General features: G+C 43.6%; 1 protein-coding gene across 1 annotated transcript; it reads right to left on the reverse strand.

Annotated features, from left to right (window-relative positions):
• Window positions 1-841: 841 nt before the first annotated feature.
• On the reverse strand, window positions 842-11,613 carry LOC134639311 (granzyme K-like). Its single transcript, XM_063490437.1, has 5 exons — window positions 11,534-11,613; window positions 11,190-11,334; window positions 10,259-10,394; window positions 1,344-1,613; window positions 842-994 (listed from the first exon to the last, which is right to left on the reverse strand). Exons 1-5 carry the CDS (start codon window positions 11,595-11,597, stop codon window positions 842-844), a joined length of 768 nt encoding a protein of 255 aa, XP_063346507.1. The 5' UTR covers window positions 11,598-11,613.
• Window positions 11,614-13,303: the final 1,690 nt, after the last annotated feature.

The following is a 13,303-nucleotide window of genomic DNA, read 5'->3' on the forward strand; positions in this document are numbered from 1 at the left end:
TTGTATAAAAAAAATCTACAGCTGATCAAAAGAGTAGGAAAAAGCAGTGAAAATGTTTCTTGGGCCTCAAATTAGACTGTAACTGTAAACTCATTATATTAACGATGATACTTTGAAAGGTACAGTTTGAAACTGCAGTACAATCAAAGAAAAAGAGAGCAAATGTGTATTTGTTATTAATGCCTCCAGCTTTATTAGAAAGTAGAAAAAGCAGCAAGCAGAAAAATATGTTTTTTTGGTTTTCAAGCAACAGAGTCGTAGTGCGAAATGAAAAAAAAAAAAAAGAATGTTACATTTTTTAAAAATCTTTTTCAACAATCCTGTCCACAAGCCTCATTTTCAGTTGGTTGTATATGAGGTGTTGAATCTGTCTGTTTGACAGTCTGAATAATCTCTCTGTTTTATTTTACATTCATGGCTTTTGTGTGAACATAAAAATTGCTTCTCCTGGTTTTACTGCAGCTGCACTCATCTGCAACAACCAGGAGCACTCATGTTTGGGAATTCTTTAAATTATTTGGAAAAATGATGTTTAGATATAACCATGTATCTGTCTGGTTTGTGTGGTGAAAGATGGTAAAATTTCAAACAGTGTTTCCAAATTTGTTCACAGTAGGTCTAAAATGTGGTTCAGAGGTCAGCCCAACTTATCTGCCATAAGATCATGTGGTGGACTAACCAAGTGCAGAATCTATAAAGCAGTATAGCAAGCTGGCAGAAACTAAAATATCATAAACTGTAAGAAGAACAATGAAATGATAAAATGAATAATGGTCTACAGAGACAGCACTGACAGATGTAACATCAAATCATGCAGACTGATGCTGTGGTTTCATGACATTTAGAAATACTTCATCATAGTTTTGATCCAGTACAGCTGTCTCTCTGAGACAAACGAGTAGATTCCAGGTTTTTTAATGATACCACAACCTGCTCCAAAAGAAGTGACTCCAACCAGCGCTCCATCACACAACAGCGGCCCTCCTGAATCCCCCTGCAGCAAGAACAAACGCATGACAGTCTTTCTTTGACTCACAGGTGTTGAGCTGAATCAGTGGTTCTTAACCTGGGTTCGATCGAACCCTAGGGGTTCGGTGAGTCGGTCTCAGGGGTTTGGCAGAGCCTCCGCTGTGACATGCACGGCTCATTTTGTGCACCAGTAAAAAAACATATGTATGTCTTGAATTCGAAAAAAATCTTATTTTATTTTTCACTAAAGAGGGGTTCAGTGAATGCGTATATGAAACTGGTGGGGTTCGGTACCTCCAAAAAGGTTAAGAACCACTGAGCTGAATGAACATTTACTTCAAACAAGGAAAAATACATGGATTCTTCATACATACGTGACAGGTATCAGCGACGTTTGTACCATCTGAACCAGCACATATCATGTCATCGGTGATAACAGGGTTGTGGTTGTAATAATCACGAGAGTTGCACGTCTGTCTGTCGACCACAGTCACATTGACAGACTTGAGAACGTCTGATGTTCGTTTGTTTTCAGTTACTCCCCATCCAGCCACCAGACACCTGCTGCCAGCTGCCGGGTCTCTCACAGTGTTGCCAAACTCGAGCCACTGCACTGCCCTGGTTTTCCTCACCGGTTCTTTAAGCTGAAAAAAAGTTAGTCTTGAATCACCACTCATTTATTTATAATAATTTGCTTGGAAAATATGAAATATGTGCAGAGATGTGTTGAAACATGTTTATACACACACATGGAAATACATTTTTATAATTTAAAGAATGAAAACTAAGTTTTAGTTAAGTAAGCAAAACCTGACTTGGCTGTAGGAGGTAGAGCAGGTTATCTACTAATCGAATGTTTTTTTTGCTAGGCCCCCCCTTTGTTTTACAAGAAAAATGTTCACCCCCCCCCCCTCCCCGCAGGTGCGCGCGCGCACGCACGCACGCACACACACATCCTCCAACCACACACACCCATATTTTGCTCCATTGCGGTTTCTTTCACACATCAAACATTTAGTAAACAATTAACAAATACAAGTGATCTGCAATAAATCTGCAGGTAGTAAGAAAATAAACTACTAACTCTTTTACTCTATGTCCGCACCTACACGGGTATTTTTGAAAACGCAGCTGTTTCGCCCACACGTAAACGGCGTTTGGAATCACCGAAAACGGAGATTTTTTTTAAACTCCTTTTTTTCGCTAACGTGTGGACGAGGAATACAGAGTTTGTCACGCAACGTCAAAGGTATGTGCCTTTTTTCACGTCACGCTGTGCGCCACGTTATTGTTTACATGAGATGAATTCCAGAATGGCAGATAGTCAGATTAACAGTATTTTGTCTCTATCTTCAGGTTTTACATGCGTACATGTGAGAGATACAGATATTGACAGGGTCGGGTTACGTTAAAAAGTATAAATTGTTATACTTTGTTCATTGGTTCAAAGGTACCCCACACTTTTTTTTGCTTGTTTGTTCTGGTGTATTTTTCATTTGAACTGTTATTCTGCCAGAGTACTCATATTTACAAGACGGCATTGAACGCCCCATTGGTGTGTCAGAAAAACTCTTCTGTACGTATGTTCCTTGAAGGGGATTGAAGTGGTTCTTTTCCACCGCAGCCAAGGGCTAGGAGTTGAAGAGGAGCTGCTGTATGTCTTTGTCAATGATCTGGCTAAGAAATAAAGCATATGAAGCGAAAAAGCAACTCCCGTGGTCATCCCTGCCTTAAAGCTGCAACATATCATGGCGAGCTAGCCAGGAGGAAGGTTTGAAGAACTTCCAGCTCGTGAGTGAAGCAGAGGCTTGGTTAGCGCCATTAGCAGCTAACATTAGCGCTACCGCACCGCTGAAGAAAAACCTTTCTCCAACCACCGGACCTGAAATCTGACGGACTAAAGACAAGCTTGTGAGTACCCACAATGGAGGTAGAAGCCCTACAAGATAAGATCACCGAAACACTCTGCCAGCTAAGTCGTGATCAGCTCATAGAAGTGGGTTATAATGTGAAAGGCTTTGCTACACTGCTAGATGAGCCCACAAAAGACACTTCCAGATGCCACCTGATGAAAGTTATAGAACATAAACTGGACGAGGTGGAAAACAGTTATACACAAGACGATGCTGTACAGTTTGTGAAAGAACTTTTATCGTTTTTGGGCGAATATAAAGCTAAAGACAATGCGGCCGAGAGTGATTTTTCCCGCCTTTCAGACGAAAGAGACAAGTATGACGAGCTGCAGGAAGAAATTAGAGCAATAGGGCAGAAACTGAAGATGGCAGACGCTGCCCCGAGCCTCGGCCAGAACCTGCCGTCTTCTAAAGTACCGGAGGTGACTATTCGCAGGGAGTTTCGCATCTGTGGCCAAATAGGAGAGGGAGGGCAGCGCGATCGGCTGTCCTATATCAACCTGCTGCATCAGATGGAAAATGGACTCCGCAAGGGCCACAGTGAGTCAGAAGTTATTGAAGCAGTGATAAGAGCTATCAATCCGGGTCTCAAACTGCGTGATATGCTAGAAATAAAGATTGATTTGACACTCACACAGTTAAAGACAATATTGAAAGGACATTACAGAGAAGATGACACATCTGATTTGTACCAAAAACTGATGAATATTTCCCAAGATCCAAAAGAGTCAGCTCAAGACTTTTTATTCAGGGCCATTGAGCTTAAAGATCGCCTCCTGTATGCATCCAAGGACAAAGAAGCAGAACACTACAGTCGGGACCAGGTAAAAAGGAAGTTTTTGAGATCAGTGGGTACTGGGCTGCAAAATGACAACATAAAGTTCCAGATTAAAGCCCTTCTTGACAACCCAGATGTGACTGATGAAATGCTGATTAGCAGCTTCATTTAGTTTCTCAATCTTGAGACAGAAAGACTGAACAAGTTAAAGAGGAACAATACAAACCACCAAGAATCAATGAGCTGCATACTAGAGATGAACCACACAGCAGCTCACAGATCCCCGCCACCAAGGAAGACAAGAAAAATCATCCTCCACCCGAAATGCACGACCTGGTGAAAGAGCTGAGGAACGAGGTTGCAGAGGTGAGGCAGATGGTTCTTGCCTCCCTGAACGCTGGCAAGTCGCAGACTACAAAGAGGACATCAGATGCTGCCGCGGACACCCGGAGGAAGAAAGGCTGCAGGACCTGCCAGAGCAATGGAGAGGGAGACAACTGCACCCACTGCTTTAAGTGTGGCCAGCCCGGCCACATCTCCAGAGGATGCCGAGCTCCACTTCAGCTGCAGGGAAACGCCAGAGGGCCACTGCCACGGGACCAGCAGTGACCCCACCACCACATCAGGCGTCCCACCGCTGCGGTTGCTGCCACCAGAGAGAGTCGGTCAGCACCCCACTCCAGAGGTGTGCAGGCTGCTCATCTGTCAGTTACTGTTCTAAAGCCTGTCAGGGACAACACTGGCACCATCACAAACATGTATGTAAAGCGGTGAGGCTAGTTGAACAACATTTGAGTGAAAGAGAGAAAAAGGGGTGGTTGTCATACATGGGATATTCTGACCTTCTATCAGATAAGCAAGGACAAAAACTAGTGAAACTGATTGGTAGGCGGAAAATGGTGAGATGCACTTTTGATAATGTACCAGTGACCGCATTGTGGAACACGGGTACACAGGCTACAGTAATAAATGAGAACTGGAGAGTTGAGCACTTACCTCACACCACTATCAGAGGGATAGATGAACTCTTAGGATCAGAACCATTAAATGGGCTTGCAGCTAATCAGACAGAGATACCATTTATGGGGTGGATCCCTGTAGAGTTTAGACTGACTGGGGTGGAGACGGCCAGCTCTAGCCTCCTAGTGCCTGTATTGGTCTCTAGTGACCCAAATGTAGCTCAGGATCCTATTATTGGATATAATGTGATAGAGGAAGTCATCAACGAGCAACTTAAACAACAGGGCGTTAAAAACAGTGACTGTGCTGCAAACATTGTGAGTAGTGCTTTTGGTATTGACGCCGGATCTGCTAAGACTTTTATCCAGTTGATAGAGACACATCAAACAGCCGCGGAAGAGATCCAAGTCAAGACAGGGCGGAGTAAAGTTGTCTTAGGCCCTAGTGAAGCTACTACCATTCGCTGTCGCACACGCATACAGGCTGACGAGGACACTGTAATGTTATTTTGTCCTGTTCTGAACCCCAGCCTGCCTGAGGGGCTTCATTTGCAGGAAGTACTGTTTAAAGTAAAAAGGGGCAACTCAGCCACGGTCCCAGTATCTGTCACAAACACCACATGCCATAATATTACTGTAGGTCCGCGTGTTATCCTGGGGCACATTGAGGGCGTAAAAGCAATATACCCAGCTGCCCTAAAACCTGTAGAAACTCCAACAACTAAAACAGCAGACGAGGCAGGTGTTGAAGTCCCATCAGCCCCCACAGGTGACACAAGTGGTGTTTGGGATCCTCCTGTAGTTCTAGACCATCTAACGAGCGGGCAACAGTCGGCGGTGAGAATGATGCTCAGGGAGGAATGTAAAGCTTTTGCAAAAGATGAGAATGATGTAGGCTGCATTCCTAGCCTTCGGATGCACATCACTCTCAACGACCAAACACCAGTTCAAAAGACTTACAATAGTGTGCCTAAACCCCTGCATCAAGAAGTAAAAGCTTACCTGCAGGACTTGATCAATAGGGGGTGGGTCACAAAATCCAAGTCGCCTTATTGTCACCGATAGTCTGTGTTAGGAAAAAGTCCGGTGACCTCAGACTTTGTGTGGATTATCGAGAACTTAATCGCAAATCAGTACCTGACAGACGAAGACAGTCAGCCACTCACTGCATTCATCACCCCCTGGGGTTTATACCAGTGGGTTAGAATCCCATTCGGACTCAGCTCCGCCCCAGCAGAGTTTCAGAGGAGCATGGAGGAGTGTCTTTGGGGTCTGCGTAATGATATCCGTCTACCGTACCTTGATGACAATTTGGTCCACAGTAAATCTTTTGAGGACCATGTTGAGCATGTAAGAGCCGTGCTACAAAGGTATCAGAAACATGGGGTCAAACTTACTGCTAAGAAATGTAAACTGTTCAAGCCTAAGGTCAGGTTTTTGGGTAGAGTGGTGTCAAAAGATGGCCATAGTATGGATCCAGCAGAGGTCGCCTCCGTGATGTCACTTAAAGAGAAACACCCTAGTACAGTGGGGGAAGTGAGACAGATTTTGGGCTTCCTATCTTATTATAGAGCCTATATACAGGACTTTTCATGTATCGCCAAACCTTTGTATGAACTGCTAGCAGTCCAAACAAATGCTAAAAGTAGCCCACAAGACTTAAAAACACAGAACAAGAGAAGGAAGGAGAAAAACAAACAGGCTAAAGGACAGTTGCCTTCATCAGCCCCTGTGAAATGGACAGAGTCACACCATCAGGTTTTGTCTTACGTCAATAAACTGGCCTGTCCTCCGATCCTAGGCTACACTGACCTAAACCAACCATTTGTGCTTCATACTGATGCTTCCCAAGCAGGGTTAGGAGGAGTGCTCTACCAGCGCAGTAATGGCAAGTTAAGGGTTATAGCTTATGGATCTAGAACGTTAACACTGCCAGAGAAAAATTACCATATGCATGCTGGCAAACTAGAGTTTTTAGCTCTCAAATGGACTGTCTGTGAGCGCTTCAGAGAGTATTTGCTGCATGCGCCATCTTTTGTGGTTTATACAGATAATAATCCACTCACCTATGTGTTAACGACAGCAAAGTTGAATGCATCAGGTCAGCGTTGGGTGGCTGAGCTCGCAGATTTCAACTTTACGATAAAATACAGGCCAGGAAAAACAAATGCAGATGCAGATTTTTTTATCCAGGATGCCCCTCGATTTTGAGGGCTATATGAACTGCTGTACACAAACGGTTAGCCAGGACGTGGTTGCAGCCTCACAGCAGGGCATATTAGTACAGCAAACAGAAGCTCTGATGTTTAACGCTGTCTCCTTCCACACCCTTCAGCATCAAACACGAGCAGAGGAACTGTTGGACATGATTCAGCCAATACTGAGAGAGGAAATCTGTGCAGCACAGCGGCAAGACCCTGTGATAGGTAAAATGTATGAGTCTGTAGTGCAAAACAAAAGGCCCACCACACAGGAAATTAAAACAGAGCACTGAGTTCAAAGCATTGGCTAGAGAGTGGAGCAAACTAAAAATCAGAGAGGATGGAACTACGTTCAGAGAGACTCAATACAAAAAACAACTAGTTCTCCCCTCAGTTTACCACCCACTAGTGCTCAATGAACTACACAAACAGATGGGTCACTTGGGATTAGAAAGGACCCTAAATTTAATTAGGGATCGTTTCTTTTGGCCTAAGATGCAAAGAGACATTGAACACTTTGTCAGTAATGTTTGTGAGTGTCTCAAACAGAGGAAGCCAAACAGGCAGGCACGGGCACCTATGTTGAGCATAGAAACCACTCATCCATTTCAGTTGGTTTCAGTTGACTTTTGCACCTAGAGCAATGCAAGGGGGGGGGGGGGGGTGTGTGAATACATACTTGTAGTTATGGACCACTACACCCGCTTCGCTCAGGCCTACGCAACTACAAATAAGTCAGCGAAGACTGTAGCAGAAAAACTATTCAATGACTTGTCTCAGGTTTGGCTTACCGGAAAAATTACACCATGATTTGGGGCGAGAGTTTGAGAATAGACTATTGCACCATTTAAAGGAACTGGCTGGTGTTAAGGGGTCACACACTACTCCTTATCACCTACAAGGAAATGGGCAGACCGAAAGATTCAACAGGACCCTGCTCTCTATGTTAAGAACTCTAACAGAGGAACAAAAAAGAGACTTTAAAAGCCACCTCCATAAAGTGGTAAATGCCTACAATTGTACTGTTAATGAGGCCACTGGCTACCCTCCTTTTCTCCTAATGTTTAGTAGGTCACCACGGTTACCAGTTGACCTTCTCTTTGGCATTGAGCAGGAGGACATTTCAGGCTCCTACCAGGACTACGTTGACAGATGGAGACGGAGAATGGCTGAAGCTTACACTGTCGCCTCCAAAAATGCAGCTAAGTCAGCTGAGGTAAAAGGCAGTACAACAAAAGTGTGCATGGTCCATCACTTCAAATAGGGAGTCGTGTCCTTGTTAGAAATGTTGTGGAGAGGGGTGGGCCAGGTAAAATCCGCTCCTATTGGGAAGACAACATCTACATCATTAAAAGACAAAAGGGGGAGGACAGTCCTGTGTTTGAGTTAAAGCCAGAGAATGGTAAAGGCAGGACAAGGATTTTGCACAGGAATATGTTGTTGCCTTGCGATTTTCTTCCGCTCCCAGCAGATAAGGAGGCAACTGTAACTAGTACTAAAACAAGGAAAAGACATTACAAATGGAAACAAACATGCATGACTCAGTCACAAGTGGGGAGTGAGGAGGAGGAGGAGGACACAGATGAGTTTTCTGATGCGGTTTTCACCAGGCCTTATCCTAAGCCTCAGTGTTCACCTACGCTGGACCCCACAGCGGCAGAGTTTATGCCACAAAGGGATGGAGGTGAGCAAAATGAGTTTCCCCACATGTCAGAAGATGGCCAGGGGGACCCTATTCAAACTGATGAGGAGAAGATGGATAATATGGAACCAGAGGATGTGGCTATTGTGGGTGCAGGGGAGGTGGACACCAGCTCTGATGTCGAAGAGGCTTTGGAAACAGAACAGCCAAGTCCATACCCAAAGAGGGAAAGGAGGAGACCACAGACTTTGACCTATAGTAAACTTGGACAACCAAGTCTTGAAGAAAGAATAGTGGCCACTAAATGTGTCAATGTTCAGGGTTACTGGCGACCTTGGTAAAAGAGGAAGATACAATGTTTACACTTTGTACCCCTATTTCAGATGGTAACAAATGTACCTATGTTGATTGAAATATCGTGACACATGGATTGTAGGCCGAACATGTGTATGAGTAAAGGGAAGATGCTTAGTGTTCAGATGAGATGTGGACAAAGTTAATGCCCTTACAGGAGAGTACAAATAGCATGGTAATTTGATAGATTGAATGTTGGACTAAAAATAGCTATACTGATTATATCAGGAGTATACACAACTACAGTGCATGGTAGTTTGGGTAACTTTAAAAAAAATGTAATGTAATGTAATCTGGTAAATAGTCCATGCCATTCTATTGTTCTCTATGGATTGTAGATTGAAAGGTACATTTATGTCGGGACGACATTTCTCGAGTGGGGGAGAGTGTGAGAGATACAGATATTGACGGGGTCGGGTTATGTTAAAAAGTATAAATTGTTATACTTTGTTCATTGGTTCAAAGGTACCCCACACTTCTATTTTTTGCTTGTTTGTTCTGGTGTATTTTTCATTTGAACTGTTATTCTGCCAGAGTACTCATATTTACAAGACGGCATTGAACGCCCCATTGGTGTGTCAGAAAAACTCTTCTGTACGTATGTTCCTTGAAGGGGATTGAAGTGGTTCTTTTCCACCGCAGCCAAGGGCTAGGAGTTGAAGATGAGCTGCTGTATGTTTTTGTCAATGATCTGGCTAAGAAATAAAGCATATGAAGTGAAAAAGCAACTCCCGTGGTCATCCCTGCCTTAAAGCTGCAACATACATACACACACACAGTTACTGTCCCTCCATTTAGAAAGGCAGAGGCGTCGCGGTGTGATTATTTTACGTGTAGTTGTTTTTTTTCCTGTGTAATAATATTCAACATTGCTATCAATGAATTTTTCAAAAAATGCCTCTTTGTGCAAAATGGGTTTAAAAACATAAACAACTGGGGGATACTGTTTGTCCGTGATTTGGAGAGCCCAGTGCGTGCTCCCGATGCAGGGAAAACCAATTCTGCAGGGGAGACCTACCTCAGCACTTGTGCAGGTGAAGCCAAAGGGAAGATATGCTTCACCATATTTTCTAGTCTTTGGCTTAGAATGAAGTTGGTTTGGAAACATATTCAGCGATGCTTCATCTCCTGCTTTGCGTTTCTGTGGGCGCCCCGTGCTAGCAGTGTCCCCCCCCTTTTTTTTTTTTTTTTCATACCGCCCCCCCCCCTGCAATGGCTCTGCGCCCCCCCTAGGGGGCGGGCCCCACACTTTGGGAAGGTCTGCGTTAGAGTATGAGTGTGTGTGTCAATGTTAGATAGAAAGCACTTAAGCATAGAAAAATGTGTTTGTGTGAATAACCATGTTGTGTAACGCTCTCAGTGCTCTGAGAGGGTAGAAAGGTGCTAAATAAGAAGCAGTGCATTTACATCATTTGGTATCAGACCCTGATATATCACCTTACCTTCAGCAACATGAGGTCATTGTCGTGCTTTGCACAACAGTAGTCAGGATGAGGAAAACTTTTCTCAACGAATCGGAGTTGCTTGGAATGTTCGTTGTTCTTTCTGGAGTGGGCTCCCAGGGTCACCCAATAACTCCTGTAAAAGAAAAAACACAATCTGGTGATGAAGGTTTACATATTTAAAAGTTTAATGGATCTGTGGTTTCTCAAACAATAATCATACTTCCTTATTATTGTGTATTACTACATGGGTTGGGTTATGGCTGTTACTGAGCTTTAGGTGAATCTGCGTTATTTTTTCTTACAGCTGAATGAAGAAATTAAAATGTACATAAAATGTTTTAGATGAAGAAATGTATAAAATGTTTGATGTTTATGTAGCTGTGACTTCTGTTTTATATTTAAATGAGTGCAACACTTTTCTTGCTTGTTATTCCATCTTAAATAAAACTTTCTAGAACACCTCTGTACAGATATTGTGCTTACAAGAGTGAAAAATCAGCTTTAAATATTCTATATTCATCCTCTCCTTTCAATGTAATTAGCTTTGCACGTATAATTATAGCAGTGTGTATTATTTGACCTTTAAAAAGATTCTGGGGTTCCTGTATGTCACCTAACCTGGGAGGCATCCTTGCCAGATACCTGAACCACCTCAGCTGGATCCTTTGACTGTGGAAGAGTAGCAGCTGAGCTTCTCTCCAATGACTGAATGAATGACGCTTTCTCTACAGGAGAGGCCAGCCACCGTTTACAGAAAGCACATTTCTGCTGCTCTGGCCCTGATCTCATTCTTTCAGTAACTACCCAGAGCTCGTGACCACAGGTGAGGGTAGTGACCTCTGGGTACTTACTGAAGGAATAATAGTGTGTTGAAAATAAATACTGCATTATTTTTAAAATTGAGGAAAATAAGACCGCAGATTCTTACCCAGTGCAGTGGGCAGCTGTCAGCACCCACTGTGGATGGATTAATGTCCCTCCACACAAAAAATTAGTCACACTTCTCACATAAGCCATGTAAGGCAGTGAGTATAGCTTGACTTCTTTCCCATTAATAATCTCAGAACCACGACCTAAAACAGAAACAAAATATCCAGACACATAAATCAGCAGATGATCAAATGAAGAACAGACGAGTGAAACAAACACACTGCACCAACTGCTCTGTAACACTGAAGGATAATCAGCAGTGTGACTTTGCATTATGCTCGTTTACATGAAGATTAAAATTACCAGTAGGTAAATTAAATTACAGTGGAAAACATCACTCACCTGGCTGGATGATGAAGAGGAGCACACATGAGATGAGAAGACTGAAATTCTTCAGGCAGGACATTTCTTCTTCCCTTGTTTGATCAGATGCTGAATGCACTGAAACTCACTGTGATGCTCAGCTTTATATGTTCATGTCACGGTCTGTGTTGGCAGACCGTGGGGAGGTGGGGAAACAGGACCCAAACGCCGGACTCTTCAGTGCAACAGTGTTTATTTACAAGGTGGTGAAGTAAACAACAATAAATCCCCTAGTGTCCCTGACTCCCGTGTAGTGTCTTCTTCCCAAAAAGTCCCAGTGTAGTGCTCTCTGCTCCAGTGTCCCTGCACTCCCCGTGCTCACTGCCCTCTCTCGTTCCACATTCCTCCTGAGGGAAAACAATAGAGGCAGCCATTAACACACTATATCCTAGCAGGCATACTCTCACACTTTCCTAAGCTAGAAGACTGACGTGAAGTCAACCGCAATAATCCAGCGTCGGTGGAAGCTCCATCGCTCATCTAAATAGCTCCCCCGACGAGCCCAGATGAGGAGCAGGTGTGCGGCAAGGACTTCGGGTGTGGCCAGCCCTCAAGTCAGGCCACACCCCCAGGGCTGATGGTGCCTGTAACTTGGCCATAGAAGAAAGGCAACACACACACACATTCCTGCCAACAAACAGATGCGCACAGGGGCAGTGCAGAGAACACACCAAATAATAATAGTAATGACAACAATAATAATAATAATAATAATAATAATAATAATAATACTAATAACAATAATAGTCATAGTCCCCACTGCCCACGGACCCCAAGTCCCCAGAGCCGGATCCGTGACAGTTCAGCTCTAAGGATGTGGTCTGACCGTGGAAACGAATGAGTCAGCAAAAAAAAAAAAAAAAAAAAAACACATTCACTTAAATCTTCAAATCTATGGTCAAGAGGATCATTAATATCTACACCCCCTCCCCCAACTCCACCCCGTTTCAGAACAACCATATGTATTTAATTTGTGAAATATAGTGGGGAATTTATAACTGGCACTATTTGCGTCTATTAGAGCTTTTTTTGTTTTTTTCATATTCTGTAACTTTGTAATATCTTGTATTATTTAGTAAACTGCAGGAATGTCTTAAAGACATAAAGACCTGGATGGCCGCTAACTTTCTGCTTCTTAATTCAGATCAAACTGAGGTTATTGTACTCGGCCCTGAAAATCTTAGAAATATGGTATCTAACGGGCGACCGTGGCTCAGGGAAGCGTATCTGCAACCGGAAGGTCGCCGGTTCAATCCCCGGGCTCTCTGTCCTGGTCGTTGTGTCCTTGGGCAAGACACTTTATCCTCCTGCCTACTGGTGTTGGCCAGAGGGGCCGATGGCGCGATATGGCAGCCTCGCTTCTGTCAGTCTGCCCCAGGGCAGCTGTGGCTACAACAGTAGCTTGCCTCCACCAGTGTGTGAATGTGAGAGTGAATGAATAGTGGCATTGTAAAGCGCTTTGGGTGCCTTGAAAAGCGCTATATGAAATCCAATCCATTCTTCTTCTTATTATTATTCTTACTCTGGATGGCATTACCTTGGCCTCCAGTAACACTGTGAGGAACCTTGGAGTCATTTTTGACCAGGACATGTCCTTCAACACACATATTAAACAAATATGTAAGACCGCTTTCTTCCATTTGTGCAACATCTCTAAAGTTAGAAATATCCTGTCTCAGAGTGACGCTGAAAAACTAGTTCATGCATTCATTACTTCCAGGCTGGACTACTGTAATTCATTATTATCAG

Source organism: Pelmatolapia mariae, linkage group LG12, assembly GCF_036321145.2.
Source record: "Pelmatolapia mariae isolate MD_Pm_ZW linkage group LG12, Pm_UMD_F_2, whole genome shotgun sequence".
NCBI classification, from domain to species: domain Eukaryota; kingdom Metazoa; phylum Chordata; class Actinopteri; order Cichliformes; family Cichlidae; genus Pelmatolapia; species Pelmatolapia mariae.

Excerpts from the sequence above, each read along its gene's own strand:
- LOC134639311 (XM_063490437.1), bottom strand. The coding sequence starts at position 11,597 with ATGTCCTGCCTGAAGAATTTCAGTCTTCTCATCTCATGTGTGCTCCTC. Across the intron at positions 11,335-11,533 it reads CCTCTTCATCATCCAGCCAG|GTCGTGGTTCTGAGATTATT; the intron begins GTGAGTGATGTT and ends TTTCTGTTTTAG. Across the intron at positions 10,395-11,189 it reads ACAGCTGCCCACTGCACTGG|GAGTTATTGGGTGACCCTGG; the intron begins GTAAGAATCTGC and ends TTTCTTTTACAG.